We start from the raw sequence: 16,272 nt of genomic DNA, 5'->3' as shown, positions 1-16,272 counted from the left end.
TACGGTGAGCGGGTACAGCAGTCACTTCCCGCCCTTGTATGTGTCTTCTTTACCTTCCTATAACCTTTCTTCCTCTAACAATGAGAGTTGAACACTACAGAGCTTCACAGCTGAGCCTAGTCTATGGATTCGCGAATTCTGGGGAAGGGGCGGATCCAGCAAGCTTTTTTAACACTAGGCTCAGTTCCACCGGATTGGACATGAGCAACCCATGTGACTGCTGTACCCGCTCACCGTACGAGAAGAGGCGTTCAGGTAAGCAATCAACGCCTAATTTCTTTAAAATGTTAACACCTTAGTAAGACTAGGACTTAGAATACAGTTTTGGTCACCATATTATATAAAAGATTCTGGAAAGGATGTAAAAAATAGCGACAAAGATGATAAGGGGGCCGAAGGCTAAAATATATGAATAATGGTTGCAGGAGTTGGGTTTGTCTAGCGAAAAGAAGGACTACGGGTGACATGAGAACAGTGTTCTAATATTTGAGGAGCTGCCACAAAGAAGAGGCAGTCAAACTGTTCTCCAAAGCACCAGAAAGAAAGACAAGAAGTAATGGCTGGAAACCAACCGAGGGGAGAAGCAATCTAGAAGGAAGAAATTTCCTAACTGTGAGAACAATTAATCAAAGGAACAGCTTGCCTTCAGAAGTTGAAGCTGCTCAATCACTGAAGGCTTTTAAGAGGAGACTGGATAGCTATTTGTCTGAAATAGGGTCTCCTGCTTAGACCTACAACATAACTTCCAAAGTCTGTTATTCTGTTAACATGCTGAGTAAGAGCGACCTATTTCTTCTCTTTGGCAGTTCTTTTTAAAATGTTTTACACAGAGACCTGAGTATTTGTATATTTACACTGTTCCTGAATTGTAAAGTCAGCACTCATGGTTTATGGCCGCCAAAGAAAACTTGTAAAGTCCCTTAAGCTCTATCTGCTAAAGATAATAATATATTTACAGTCAATCCATCTGAAAGCAAAAAAGGAGACCAACTAGCCAGGCAAGGCCATCAAAAGGGAAAATTATTTCCACTATTTAATACCATCAAATTGTAAGGTGTGTTAGTGGAAAACAATAAGCCATGATTAACATTTAACAAGATTTAAACTTTTCAAAACTGTCAGAAGTTCTCATGAAGTAATTTCCCCATCATTTCCTACTCCAAGGCTGGTTAGACTCAGCTGCATCCATACATAATTTACACAGCATACAATATATTTAAAATAAACTACTAGTTCTTTAAAAAATAAGCATTCTTTGAAAGAGCAAATAAAAACCAAAGAGTTTGGATTCTCTCAGTGATAAAGAGAAAGAATAACATTTTACTGCCTCCTAGTGGCGGAGACAGTAATGTGGTTCTGCCCAGAAAATACAACAGATCTTTGATTAGTAAATATATAACCCACATTTTAAAAATATATACATATCTTTAACTTTTTTTTACAGTTTTATCAACAGTGGGAGGAATGAGCTCTGCTGGTCAGTAAATTGTGAAATGTATCATCTATTTAGAAGAAAAAATAATATAGGGTCCCTTTTTGAAAAGTGCCACTGGTTGCAGCTATTATTCTTACAACCCTAGTCGTCAACCAAAGAGTGACTAATCTATTTGACACTGGATAAAAAGAGTCAAACATGAAGAGAAGCTAGACCTACGGCAAAGAACTGCTAAAAGGCTCCTTTGTCAGTCCTATTTACTACTTTCCTTCCCCCTTTTTATTTCTAAGAAATCAGCACTTGCATTTCACGATTCATCGCTGAGAAAAGAAAGAATTGTGCTTTCTGGGTTCCATCAGCAGAGGGCTTCCTAGCAATGAAGGGAACCCTTGCCCTTCTGGCAAACCCTTTAAGACAGCAGAAACCTTCAAAAAGGGGAAGGGCGCTCTCGTAGTTTCAGGCATAATATATATATTTTTAAAAAAAAATCTTGGCTATAGTCTTATTTGTAGCTTATAAAACAGCATTTGTGTGCAACTTTCTCCCTTCTCTCACTTCAAAGAAGATCATCCTTTCTGTGCATTGCCATAGCTTGGTTGTTGTCTTCTAGATTCTTGTCCGTGGGTTTAATAAAAAGCTTGTAGGCACTCTTTTTGAGCTGGGGGAAAGGACTTTTTGCAAACGTTGGGAGCCCAAATTCTGCCATTTTTTCATTTCCCCTGAAAAGGCAAAAGCTCTGATTAGCTGTCAAAAGAGTTTTGTTCCCTGCAGAGAAGAACACGTAAGTGAAAAAAAGTCACTTAATGTGGCTACAACAGAAACTTAGTTGGCATGTTCGCATATTTTTATAATCATTATCACCAGGGTAGCAGCCCCCAATGTTTTGGTCACCAGGGACCAGTTCCATGGAGAAATGTTTATCCACAGACCTGAGAGGGCATGCTGCCTACATCCCGCTGCTTGTTTGCTGGGCATGCTACCGGCCACAGTTTGGGGGTTGGGGACCCCTGCACTATGGGGTTTGCTAAACTAGTTGACATTTGTCCCAGACAGTCTACTGACAGGCGGGGGGAAATGGAAGACAAATCTCTTCATTAGTCTTCCAGTCCCAGCATAAGTTCAAAGGATTTGGGAGAAGTCATGTAGCTTTCCGTTCTTCCCAAAACCTTGCTTTGAAATGTTGTGTGCAACTTATTTTTTGTGGGCCACAGGCTATGGCATGTACTTTTTTTAAAAACAGGAAGGAGATTTAAGCCCACTGGTTATATAGTGTTTTCTGTACTGATATGTTGAAAAGGCCTCAGAGATTCGCCTTGTTCTGCAAGCTGCCAACAACTAACCAGTGGGCCACTAGATCTGAAAAAAATTGACACAATGCTTCTACTGTTGAAATGACAAAACCCAGGAACAAAGAATGAAATTGTCTTGAGAAGAAATGTGGCAGGAGGAGACCTTTTGAGGAGAAGCTCGCAGTGACACTGATCATCTTACTCTGCAATTCGCCTGAGTAGCGATACTTCTGCCTCTTTGTAACTGCAGTGTGGTGTGCACCATCAGTTCATAAGGCAACACAGTTGCTCTGGTGTATAGGTAGAAAACAAGTCCATCTGCATTGGAGTGCTTGCTTCATCTTGGGTCAAAGCGCTAGGAAGCACCAGAGGGTAAGTAGCTGTTTGGGGTGGTTTCCAGCTGGAAATGAAGATCTGGGAGCCTCTATCCAGCAAAACACGATGAGCAAGCAAGATGCTAAAGTGCAGGGAGGAGAAACTAGAAGTACTTGTGAGACACATCTCAGAGGTTGTCCATCTGCTATCTACGTCAGGTTAGAAGCGTGAACCTATAATAATGCGTGCCGAGAAGCTGGTGCTCAGTCCAACATGGCATCCAGTTGTTCAGCTAGGTCATTGAACATGTTGCTGATGTCTTCAAGAATGTGCTTGGCTGAGGGTGTTGTCCCATAGCAGCTGCAGAAGAAGAGAAATACCAAATGAATGCACGGTTGAAGGAAAAATTGACAGCTCTGATGGATCTCGTCCTTTGGTGGGAACTGAAGGTCATTTCATTCACACGCTCGATACAACTGCTTATCTTTGTTATGGGAATGTCTTCCCCAAAATGGACTGCTTTCATACTCATTATTTATTTATTTATTTATTAAATTTATTTATTTATTTTATTTATTTATTTATTAAATTTGTATGCCGCCCCTCTCCGTAGACTCGGGGCGGCTCACAGCAGTGATAGAAACAACGTACAATACAAATCTAATAATACGAAGTTAAAAACCCATAATTTAAAAAACATGCACACAACACACCATACATAAATTATATAGGCCTGGGGAAGATATTTCAATTCCCCCATGCCTGACAGCAGAGGGGGATTTTGAGAAGTTTGCGAAAGGCAAGGAGGGTGGGGGCAATTCTGATCTCTGGGGGGAGTTGGTTCCAGAGGAACGGGGCCGTCACAGAGAAGGCTCTTCCCCTGGGTCCCGCCAAATGACATTGTTTAGTCGACGGGACCCGGAGAAGGCCAACTCTGTGGGACCTAACCGGTCGCTGGGATTCGTGCGGTCGCTGGGATTTGTATTTTATAGCCATTTCAGTCTTTAAGATACTGCTGCTGAATTTCTGTGCATTTTCAGATTAACACCACCTAGACCAGTGATGACTAACCTTTTTGTTGCCGTGTGCCAAATACGTGTGCACGCACCCAAAATACATTTATACTCTGAAGATGACTATCTCCCCAAAACTAAGGTGCATCTTATACTCTGAAAAATACGGTAGCTTGTTCCTATTGAAAAGGCTTGGTGGCCCTTTTACGTTGCTACATGGTAGCAGTGGGTGGAAGAGAAATTGGTGGAAGCACTGTAGCTTGGGAGAAATGGGAGAGCCATTACGGAAAAAATAAGACTGGCTCAAAGATGACTTGGAAATTCTGTCAATACAGATTAATGCTACCTGTCAATAACAGAGGCTGGCAAAGAGGAACATAATCAGCTGACACTGGCAACAAATTCCAAGATTCTCTCTTTTTCTCAAGTGCTCATATATGCCCAGCTACTGCATAGGTTTTGAAGTCTGAGCAAGAATATGCAAGGGGCTATCACAATTACAATAGGGTGCAAAAACATGTGGTTTTGAAGACGTGATCCACATACCGTATTTTTGGGAGTATAAGATGCATCTCTTCCCCCCTGCCCTAAAAGAGGCTAAAAATTTGGGTGCATCTGATACTCTGAATGGAGGTTTTCAAAACCTTTTTTCCCCTAGGCCTAATGATCCTCCCAGCTCTTACCACTGGCAGGCTTTTTCATTGCTACTCTCTCTGAAGAAGGTTTTTCTAGCCCTAAGCCTTTGCAGGCTTTTTTTCATTGCTAAACGCTCAGAAGAATGTTTTTCTCCAGCCTAACCAAGGGATAAAATAATGTTCTGAAGCTGACCAGACTAAGGATGGTAGCCAGATGAATACCTGGTAGGCAGATTTTTTCCTCCCCCAAAACTAAGGTACATCTTATATTCTGAAAAATACGGTAGCTTGTTCCTATTGAAAAGGCTCCCTGGCCCTTTTGTGTTGCTACATGGTAGCAGAGGGTGGAAGAGAATTCTTGGGAGAAATGGGAGAGCCATTACGGAAAAAACATTGTGCGTGTAATTTCACACAAATCTACAGCAGAACACGGGGAGAAAAAAAATCTGAACACATTTGGTCCTAGTGAATCGGAGCTTGGTGTCTGCTGCTAAGTGCTCTTTGTAACAAATGGAGCATCGGTATCCTGCATCCTACCCCAATGCCATTCAAAGATGCCTCGTTCAAAGCCTCCTACTCACCTGTCTGCTTTCTCTGGAATGATCTCCTTTTCCGCAGCCTCAAGGGTGGACGCCAAAGATGAACTGGTTTGTTCCAGACGCTGCTGAGTCGGTATTACATCTGGACACGTGCTTGAAGGCCTTGGTGGAAGGGGCACCCCAAAATTGAAAGCAGGCTTATTGCTGAGACTGGGTTTCATGGGGTAGGGACTGGATACTTCTGACAACGTCTCAGGGGTTGCTCTGCAGGGACCTGTGTGGTGAGAGTTTGGCAAGACTTGTTGATAGATGGTTTTGGGTCCTGAAAACACCAGTTTGGTAGAAGCAATGGAGGTCGGCATGGCTGTTGTGTCTGAAATAGAAAAGAAACAAACAAAAAAAAGCTAGTGCTTAGTGTCCTATCTGATGCAGAAGAGTCTGCAGAATGTCCCATGGAGTTTAGGCAATATTTATTTATTTATTGGATTTGTATGCCGCCCCTCTCCGGAGACTCGGGGCGGCTAACAGCAACAATAAAGCAGTGTACAATAGTAGTCTGATGTTAGAAATAATTAAAAGCCCATTAATATAAAAAACCCAAACACACATACATACATACCATGCATAGAATTGTAAAGGCCTAGGGGGAAGAGGGTCTCAATTCCCCCATGCCTGACGGCAGAGGTGGGTTTTAAGCAGCTTACGAAAGGCAAGGAGGGTGGGGGCAATTCTAATCTTTGGGGGGAGTTGGTTCCAGAGGGCCGGGGCCGCCACAGAGAAAGCTCTTCCCCTGGTGCAGCAATGACAGCTAACTGTATTCTCACACGAAGAACAAAGATTAGCTGGGTCCCCATAGCTCACTAAGCCAAATTCCCTTTTCAAATTGAAGGGTCACCCTCTCCAGACCAGGTGTAGCTTCTATTAAAGAAGCGGGCCAGACCAGGACAAAAACTATCTAAACTAGATTTAATGTGATGTACATTTAAATTTATTACATAAGATTAAGTAAAAGTTAATAGTGTTTACCAATAATAATTTCCCCATCAGAGAAGAGCAACTAAGATGACCAAAGGGCTGGAGATCAAAACATATAAGCAACGGTTGCAGGATTTGGGTTTGGCTAGTTTAGAGAAAAGAAGAATTAGGGAAGACATCATAACAGTATTCCAATATTTGAGGGCAGCCACAAAAAGGGAGTCAAATTATTCTCCAAAGCACCAAGAGGACAGGACAAGAAACAATGGCTGGAAACTAATCAAAGAGAGAAGCAATTGAAGAGAAACTTCCTAACAGTGAGGACAATTAACCAGTGGAGCAGCTTGCCTCCAAAAATCGTGGGTGCTTCATTACTGGAGATTTTTAAGAAGAGACTGGACAGACACTTGTCTGAAATTATATAGGGTATCCTGCTTGAGTAGGGGGCTGGACTCGAAGACCTCCAAGTTCCCTTCCAGCTCTATTCTGCTCTTCTTCTAATATTAAACATTTTAGTAGTATTCTTGGCTGTAGCTCTGGAAGTCATTGCCAAATGGCAGTGGGTAGAGTGCTGTACTGCAAGCCACTAAAGCTGACTGCTAGATCTGCAGGTCAGCGGTTCAAATCTCATCACCGGCTCAAGGTTGACTCAGCCTTCCATCCTTCCGAAGTGGATAAAATGAGGACACGGATTGTGGGGGCAATAGGCTGGCTCTGTTAAAAAGCGCTATTGCTAACATGTTGTAAGGCGCCCTGAGTCTAAGGAGAAGGGCAGCATAAAAAAAAAATCAAATATCAAAAAAATCAAATTAGATTTCTATGCCGCCCTTCTCAAGGTGACTCAGGGCGGCGTACAACATTAAATATAACAATATATAAGAAATCTAATAACTATAAAATATGAAAATTTATTAAAACATTTTAAAAGACCCCATGTACACTCACACACATTCATCCAATCCAATCATATTGGCTGGATAAACTTTCCCAATCCAGCATCCAAACCCGCAACCTACCTGTTACCATGGCTGGTATTCTTAGCTGGGCCGATCCTCCATGCCTCTCGCCATGTGGTGGCCCTGGACTGGCCGGTTTCAAAGAGACGGGAAGCTTGCTAATCCCTTTCTCCAGGGAGAGGATGCTTTTCTCTATCTCCACTATTTGGAATGCCATGTGGTCATCCTCCAATGGGCCTGTGCTAGGGAGAGGTTCCATCAAGTGCAGCGAAGGCCCGCTGATGCTTACTGCCTGGGCCTGGGCGTACTGTGGGGCAGTGGTCATGCCTGGGCTCGGAGTGGCCATGCCAAATGCCTTCAGTACATTTTGGAGAGGTTCCCTCTCTTTGCACCGGGGCCGCCTCTTGACCGTGTCGGATTCTGTCAGATTGAATTCCAACACCGCGGCATCTTCTTTTGCTGAGTCCCCTTGAGACTCTGTCCCACTGGACTGAGCAAGCGTAGAGTCTGAGCCTGGAGCCGAGGCATCTGTTTTGAGATGCCCCAGAGGCTTCGGTCTCTGTTTGATGGTTAGGTTGCCTTCTTCTGCAAAGGGGATGCACTCACTGGAGCTGTTTTGAGAAGAACAAGGGGATTTGGCACAGCCATCCTTCTCAACCAGACCATCTTCCTCAGTGTCTGATCGGATATCTTCACGGTTATTCTGCAAAGCCTCTGTCATGGTAACTGCTGATTCGCTGAATGTTCGTCTCCTGGGAGCGTTGCCTTCCAAGACTTGGCTTCTACCATTCAGGGTATTGGTGTTACTGAGGCCTCCTTGAACTGAATTGTGTAGGCCACCTTTCTTGGTACCTTCCTGACCACAGCTGGGTATCTGGGAAGACTGAAGAGGCTGGGCTGGGCTCCCATTGTAGATTGGCCTATCGAGCTTAGCAGCTGTGTTTTTCCCCAAGCAAGCTCTGTCGTTAGTATGATCCCCTTCGTCCTTGGCCAGCGAGGATCCATTCTGCATCTGTTGGCCTTCTTCAAGCTCTGCGTCAACTGCTAAAGGGCTGGAGACCGAACTGAGGCGTTTAGGAGGAGGAGGTGGAGGGCCTTTCTTCCGGGCACGGATCGCAAAAGACTGACTGCGTAAGACTTTAGCTTCCGAAGGCGGTTGTGTCCGTGCAACCTGACTGCGCCCGGGTCGCCTGGTTAGGGTAGCGTAAGAGCCCACTGAGCTACTGACTGGCTCTTCCTCATCAGGTTCCCCATCCGACAACGCATAGCGATTCAAGCTTTGTGAGCGTTTCTTGTGCTTAAAGCCCTCGCCGTTTGGCTGCTCGAGCTTAGGCTTTGGGGGTACCTGAGGCGGCTCCGTAGGGCCACAGTGGGAATGAAGATAGGAGAAAGCTTTCTGGGCAGTTGATTGGAGGGTGGTCCTCTGGACTGACAAGTGCGTAGATGCCTTGGCCTGCTCAGGCATGGAAGGTGGAGGAGCTGGCTGGGCCTTCAGTGATAAGTGGGGATACATGAAGACATACGGAGCGGTTCCCTTGCTGGCAGCATGGGGCAGTGGGCAGGGGGAGGGGACTGGTAGGGGGCTTGATGGCTCTGGTGAAGCACTTGGTCTATGGTAGTGATCCATCCCCTCGGGAAGGTTTCTCTCCCTTAAGGGGCTCCCCACACAACTGCTAGAATAGCCATTGACTCCATCTGGTCCGTTGAGCAATGGAATGAATTTCCCATAGTGGTCTGGGCTGGGTCGGCCCTGAGTATTGGCGGAGTTCTCCGCAGGATGGGGCTGGGTGAAAGAATGCCCTCCACTGCTCCCGCTGCTCCCTTCGCCGCTACCCAGACTCTCCTGAGAATGGCTAGAGGACGTGCTTTGGGACAGCATGTTCTCCTGGGAATGTCCCGATCCTCTAGATCGTGCGCCGATGCTCTCTTGGCTCCGTGATATGCCTTGGGTACTCTTGATGGTCAATGTCTCTTGGCAGCTGCTGGACATGGCTGTCTGGAGTTCATGGCTCAGCTCACTGTCCTGAAAAGTGGTCATTTTGGGGGTGAGGGGAGAATGGCACTCCCCATTCTCCACAGTCTCAATGGTGACGATTTCCAAGGTCCCGGGGATCTTGCGCCTAAGCGTGTTGACTTCAGCCTGGCTCTGACTCTTACAAAGGTCGGTCAACCTCTTGACAGCCAACATGATCTTCTTTTGGTGGCCTGCATGTCACACAAGAAAAACGAACTCAGCAATTGTAGGGGAGCCAACAGACTTTTTGACTTGGAAAGAATTCTCAATATAGGCTAAAATATTAAGATTTATCCCTGTATTTGCAAATTTGTTAGCTTATGAGGATGCAAATAAACAGTAAACTTGGGACACAGAACTTCAACAAGATAAAGGTTTCTAGATTGCCCTATTCAGGGACCATGATAAATATAAGGTCAGCATGTCATTAACATTGCAAATTTAAAGTACCAGCAGACATTCACAATTGGCAGTTCAATATGCTGCTCCTATTAAGTAAGTACAAAAAAATTCCTCTACTCCCTAACTGTTTGCCTATAGTTCAAAATGAACATCCTATATAGAGAGGATAGACTGCCCAGGTTCAAATTCCGGTAAGGGTATGGCTAGCTGATGAGAGCAAAATAGCTTGAAATAGATCTGTACTAGTCTTCCTTCCTTTTCATTATCAGCAAAAATATGTTGCATATCTGTGTGTGTGTGTGTGTGTGCAACATAACTTTGCTGATAATGAAAAGGAAGGGAGACTAGTACAGATCTATTTCAAGCTATTTAGCTCTCATCAGCTAGCCATATCCTTACGGGGATTTGAACCTGGGGAGTCTATCCTCTTTATATAGGATCTCTTATGCTTCTGGTTATTGAATTTAATCATGGCACAGAATCAATCAATATTGAATTAAAGGTAAAATCTTCAAGTTGAATTCAACTCCTGGTGATATAATTAATATGTCAGTATAGCTTTCCAGCTATGTGCAGATGGTTTCCCATTGCTTTCTTCTGCAATATTCATTTTCCTGTAGCCTTCAGTCTTGGGATTTCCTGGTTCAGGGCTGTTTAGTCTTTTATGAACAACCAAAATTAATACCTGCCTGTTCAGTTAATGCATTGAACCCTAAGAGACTTTACTGCTCAATATGTAACACCCTCTCATTGCCTGATAGCTTGGTGGGCCCTCTGCAGCATTCACTAAGTTCAAGACTCTTTTTTTCCCTGGAGTCCAGAAGGACTTCTCTAAGCAGAGCAGCCTGGAAGAAGCCATGTTAAGCCGAGCAGCCAGTAAAATAAGACCCCTTTTCTGCATCATCTGTTTAAAGGGTCTTTTCTTAAGTGCCTCGAGGGTATTAAGAGCATTTACACAACACAAATGATCCAGCAGTCACCTCCACCGCTCATTCATTCATTGCTGAATACCATCGGTATACAACTTGGAATGAATGGGCTGGTTTTTATTTATCCATTTAGATGCCACCTCAAACACTATAATAACTCTACTTTGCCTTTCATCTCTTTGGTTCTCCTGCATTTGTCTCCCTCCCGCCACTTTAAAAACAACAACAAGAGTTGAAAACGACAACAGTAATAATATTCCTTTGCCAGAGTGGGAAAAATAATGGGTGGGGCCATCTTTTGTTTCATTTCGTTCTTTGCTTCAGTGCAAGGACGGGCACAGTGAAAACCAGAACAGCCATAGAAACAGAATGTCTAGAGCAGTGTTTCCCAACCTTGGCCACGTGAAGATATCTGGACTTCAACTCCCAGAATTCCCCAGCCAGCGAATGCTGGCTGGGGAATTCTGGGAGTTGAAGTCCAGATATCTTCAAGTGGCCAAGGTTGGGAAACACTGCTCTAGAGAGTCCCTATTTTGTAGGGATTTCCACAATTATTCAGGCAACAATTATTCAGACTAGAAAGAGTTTCTTTAATGGAATTAAATCTCTAGCATTAATTGGCAGAGTAAACTAAGCCATTTCTCCTACTCTTATAACCCAGTTAAGCATGTTATGTGAGTAGACATATGGCATTGTTGTTGTTTTTTTAAATTCATGACTAGAAAATGGGGCCACAGTTCTTGACATTCTGTATAAGCCGGTGGGGGAAGTTGAGTGAGGCAGTGGGAAGGGTGAAACTGGAGCAACTGTTTTAGGTGGGTCAAAGGTGGGTCATTTGTTTTTAAAAGGGGTCTCATCAACAGCTATTTGTCATGTACACCCAATTACGTATACATTGGGCTGTTTGGGGATGAAGCCAGTTGGCATATTTAGGTTATGCTTATGCTCACGGACAAGCCAGGCTGTCTTCATTGAAAACAGGATTCAATTACTCTGGGAATTTGGTGCAGTGCCAAAAATTACACTAATTCTTGCCTCCAAAGAATAGGGGCAAGCTTTCTCCCCTATTCTTTTTCTTCCTCACTGTAAAATATGGCTTTGGTAAGGAGCCAAAGGTTGATGGGGTGGCTGAGCTGCCTAACTCATCAAATCAGGCCATGACAGAAGGCGGGGAAGAAACCTTTACCGGAATGGTTAAATGCTATGGTATCGTGTTCCATGGAGGCATTGTATCCTGTTCTTGTAAAAAAGGAGGGTATAGATCAGTTTTCCTTAAGGCACAGCCCTAAGACCCCTGTCCCTCCCACAAGACCCTCCCAAAGGTTCATGAAATCAAAATTATTTGCCAGCCTATGTTGAAAATTAATATATTACAATCCCATCAAGTAATCATTAGTGATAGTGAAGGCATCAATTTTATTTTTTAATATGGCAAATACCAATGCATACAATCCATACAAACAAAAGCTCTTTTGGGGTCCTCCATCATTTTTAATTAAAAATTCTGAGAAAAGAAAGTTTTAAGAAGCACTGAACTAACTATAACAGTTCTGAGGCATGCCTCGAGCTTGGCTTCTATGAAACGGGAGAAGGCAGGTGCCTAGACCAAGGGTAGGCAAAGTTGGCTCCTTCTATGACTTGTGGACTTCAACTCCCAGAATTCCTGAGCCAATCATCCTAGCTCAGGAATTCTGGGAGTTGAAGTCCACATGTCATAGAAGGAGCCAACTTTGCCTGCCCCTGGGCTAGACCAAGTTAGAAAAGATGAAACATGGCTGTTTTGACAGAAGGAAGAAAGGGCAGGAAGCTTTCCTATGAGCACTGAGAGAATAAACTGAGGGAATAAACACCAAAGCATTTTTGTGCTGGCCATGTGTGTGTCCTTCACAATTGATGCTGCAGTGAAATGCCAATTAATTAATTATTCAATTTCTATGCTGCCCAGTCCCGAAGGACTCAGGGCAGCTATATGAATTGATTTTAAGGATTGGGATAGGGTGAAATACTCCCGGTTCGCTTCTGCCTATCTGTCATCACAGAGAGCATGATGTTCTGCCCAAACGCTGCCATTTGGGTTCTTTTACCCTCTGAACATGTGCAAAATGTTCTGTGCATGCGCAGAGGGTAAAAGAACCCAAATGGCGGCATCCGGGTGAGTGGGTGGAACCTCGTCCTCTCTTTGCGACTGTCTCTTCGACGACCGATAGATACAAGCGAGCCGGGAGCTTTTCACTCCTGGATTGGGATGTTATGATATCTAAGCTTATTTTGTTGCAAATTACTTCCAGGAGGAAGAGTGCTAAAGAAATTAGCTAACTACCGTATATACTCGAGTATAAGCCGAGTTTTTCAGCCCAGAAAATGGGCTGAAAAACACAACCTCGGCTTATACTCGGGTCATGGACAAAGTCACCACAAGAGGGCGCCATTGCTTGAGCCAGAGCGAGGAGGCACCAGCTTTTGTCCCCTCTCGCACTCCGTAGGAGCTGTGGGAGGGGTGGAGCTCTTGCCTTCTCCCTGGCTCAAGCAAAGGAGGCAGCCATTTGCTCCAACCGAGAGGGGGAAAAGCAATGGGAAACCGGTGAGGTCGTGTGTGTGTGTGTGTGTGTGTGTGTGTTTGTGTGTGTTTGTGTGTGTGTGTCTGTGTGTCTGTGTGTGTGTGTGTATGCCCCCTCTCCCCCCCACCGTGAAAAAAGCCAGCTACCTCTTGCTGAAACCCAGAGGCTTTTTAAAAAACTCCCTGTGTGTATTTGTCAACAGGTTTACAGTAACTATTCCTTGCTCTCTCTGCATTGCCCTTAGTTGGGTTAAAAAGGCCCCCTGCTGTCAGATTCTCCTCCCCCTCCTTTGAAAGGATTTAAACTGTTTAAAAATGGTATTTTGTGGTAGTTGCTGTCCTTGCTTGGATAGGATCTAATAATGTGAAGCATTTTACATATTTTAAAAATGAGTTTGATTCTAAATAGGACCTGCATATTTAGGATACAAAACCACAAGAGCTGTCTGTGTTTAGCAAGTTTTGCTTGTCTCACTAGTCTGTCTGTCTGTCTGTCGGTCGGTCGGTCTGTCTGTCTATCTATCTGTATCTATTTCTATCTATCTATTTTTCTATCTGTCTATCTTTCTATCTATCTATTTTTCTATCTGTCTATTTTTCTTTCTATCTATCTATCTATCTTTCTATCTGTCTATCTGTCTATCTTTCTATCTATCTATTTTTCTATCTATCTATTTTTCTTTCTATCTATCTATCTATCTATCTATCTATCTATCTATCTATCTATCTATCTATCTGTCTGTCTATCTTTCTATCTATCTATTTTTCTATCTATCTATTTTTCTATCTTTCTATCTATCTATCTGTATCTATTTCTATCTATCTATCTATCTATCTATCTATCTATCTATCTATCTATCTATCTATTTTTCTATCTGTCTGTCTGTCTGTCTGTCTATCTCTATCTGTCTGTCTGTCTGTCTGTCTGTCTGTCTGTCTGGTTTTCTATGCTGATAACCTCACAGCAGCTAATGCTGAAGCTCTTCTTTGGATACACTTATTTATTTGTTTGTTTGTTTGTTTATTTATTTAATTGGATTTGTACGCCATCCCCCTCCAAGGACTCAGGGTGGCTCACAGCATATATAAAAACAGAACAATAATGTAAATCCAATTAATGATGAGAAGGAATCCAGTTTTGAAGGATTTTAACTCTTAGGTTTTAGCTTTGTTGCTGATCAAGCTACTTTTTTTACTTTTTAATTTATTGTTAATATTGTTAATTTGTTTACCCTCTTTTAAATTTACAGAGCTAGTTTACTGGTTTTCTTTAAAATAAATATTCTAAAACATGTCTCAATTAATGTAATTTTATTGTTTTCCATTTTTATAAGTTACCAGTAGCCACTGCATTTTCTAACCTCGGCTTATACTCGGGTCAATACGTTTTCCCAGTTTTTGTGGCAAAAATTGGTGCCTCGGCTTATACTCGGGTCGGCTTATACTCGAGTATATACGGTAACAAAATGATTGCTGTCTGAGGTGCTGATCAAGATGCGGAATTTGCTTTGATGCGTCCGATGGTTGATTTCCAATTGCATCATTCCATCCATTAGAGCTGTCACAGCTGCGCATGAGTTGCCCTATGTGACCCAGTGACAGGAATGAAAGTTTCCTGATTCTTAATCAGAGTTGCTGGGACAGTGGCAGTGAACCACAATCCCTCATTGCTAGAAGGGGGCAGATTAAAGCCTCTCTTCCCTAGTAATACCTGAAGGCAAAAGGAAGGATGTACTTTATATTTAGGTGCAAAGTGTTCCACAGCCAACAATGTCACTTATTGCTCCAAGTATTTTCCTTAAGATACTAACAAGTTTCTGCTCTGTTAAAAGAAGAGACAGCCACGGTCCATGAGAAGCCAAAATGAAGACTGCATCTAGGCCCAATGTTCTCTCATGACTACATATCACAAAGTGAATTGGAGTTAGCCAGCAAAATGTAGGAAAACTCTCAATCCATTTGAATCAGGAAATACTTTCCTTAAGATTACATGGAATCTCGGGAATAAGTTTAAATCAAATAGGCTTTCAAGTGCTTTTATGAGGTGCTGCATTATTATTTGTTGGTTATTAACTATTTATGACTATCCTTCTTGGATTTACTTTAGGCCAAAAGCATCTATCAAGATACTTTAGCTTGTAAGTCCCTTCATGCCAAGTTAGCTACCAAAAAGCTGGGAGCCCTGATGGTGGCGTGATTAGAGTACAGTATTGCAGGCTAACTCTGACCACAGCCAGGAGTTTAATTCTAACCAGTTCAAGCTTGACTCAGCCTTCCATCATTCTAAGGTCAGTAAAATGAGGATCCGGATTGTTAGCGGCAATATGCTGACATGTGTAAACTGCTCAGATAATCCTGTAAAGCACTATGGAGCAGTATATAACTCTAAATGCTATTGCTATTTCTAATTGCTAATAAATTTTCTAAGATTTTTATCCTTGCCTGTAAGTACCACAATCACCATAAAACTCTTCTAATGGATAGCCAACAATACAGACTGGCTAGATATTCCATTCCAGATCAATTAAAAAGTTCTGAGATATGAATCACTGAAATACAATCAAGCTGAGGTGCAGTGAATATTATGTTATGGGTCCAATTTCCCCACCCTTACAGGAATAGTCTTGCTAGTTACATACGACCAGAAATTCCCAAAGCCCTGGTGGTGGTTTTCCCTCTGGCTTTTGATTTCTTCTCACCAAGTTTGTTGACGCCAATCTCTTGCAAATCCTCCCAAGTCAGATCGGTCACAATGTTGATGGAGTCATAACCATTGCTCACCAACTTTTTGTGGTACTGTGGCAAACCAATAGCACTCAACCATTCCATCAAGTCGTCCTAGAAAAATAATACAATCACACTGAGTTTCATTAGAAATCTCTCTGTTTCTCTCCAAACCTTGGGAGAGTTAGGAATTTGAATGGATTCTAGAAGATACATATATAAGATCAGATTTTGGATTACAATGCCTGCATTACTTGGCACCTTTTATATTCACTGGAAGGCCTCATGAAGAGTATCTTCCATGGATACGAACTAAACAGGACAACACTCCCCCCCCCTCCAAAAAAAGTCTTCAAAATGCCACAATCTTTATCATGAATTTATCAGAGTGAGCAAATGATAGCCCTGGGTTTGCATTTGCAAATACTCTATGATATCTCCATGAAAAGGATGCAGCACTCTGGGGGAAAGAATGGGAATAGAATAATG

General features: G+C 42.9%; 1 protein-coding gene across 5 annotated transcripts in view; it reads right to left on the bottom strand.

Annotated features, from left to right (window-relative positions):
* Positions 1-999: 999 nt before the first annotated feature.
* The window catches only part of CASKIN2 (CASK interacting protein 2), a 142,784-nt gene continuing 127,511 nt past the window's right edge, over positions 1,000-16,272 (bottom strand). For all 5 annotated transcript variants that reach the window (XM_070739929.1, XM_070739930.1, XM_070739931.1 and 2 more), the window contains 4 exons: positions 15,759-15,897; positions 7,218-9,362; positions 5,269-5,599; positions 1,000-3,399 (listed from right to left, as the gene is read on the bottom strand). In XM_070739929.1, coding sequence (XP_070596030.1) covers positions 3,303-3,399; positions 5,269-5,599; positions 7,218-9,362; positions 15,759-15,897 — 2,712 coding nt within the window. In that variant the 3' untranslated portion in view covers positions 1,000-3,302. The remainder of the gene's footprint in view (positions 3,400-5,268; positions 5,600-7,217; positions 9,363-15,758; positions 15,898-16,272) is intronic.

The sequence above is a fragment of the Erythrolamprus reginae genome, chromosome 2, assembly GCF_031021105.1.
Source record: "Erythrolamprus reginae isolate rEryReg1 chromosome 2, rEryReg1.hap1, whole genome shotgun sequence".
NCBI classification, from domain to species: domain Eukaryota; kingdom Metazoa; phylum Chordata; class Lepidosauria; order Squamata; family Dipsadidae; genus Erythrolamprus; species Erythrolamprus reginae.
Note: the sequence above shows the minus strand (reverse complement) of the source record. Positions and strands in the feature narration are given on the sequence as shown.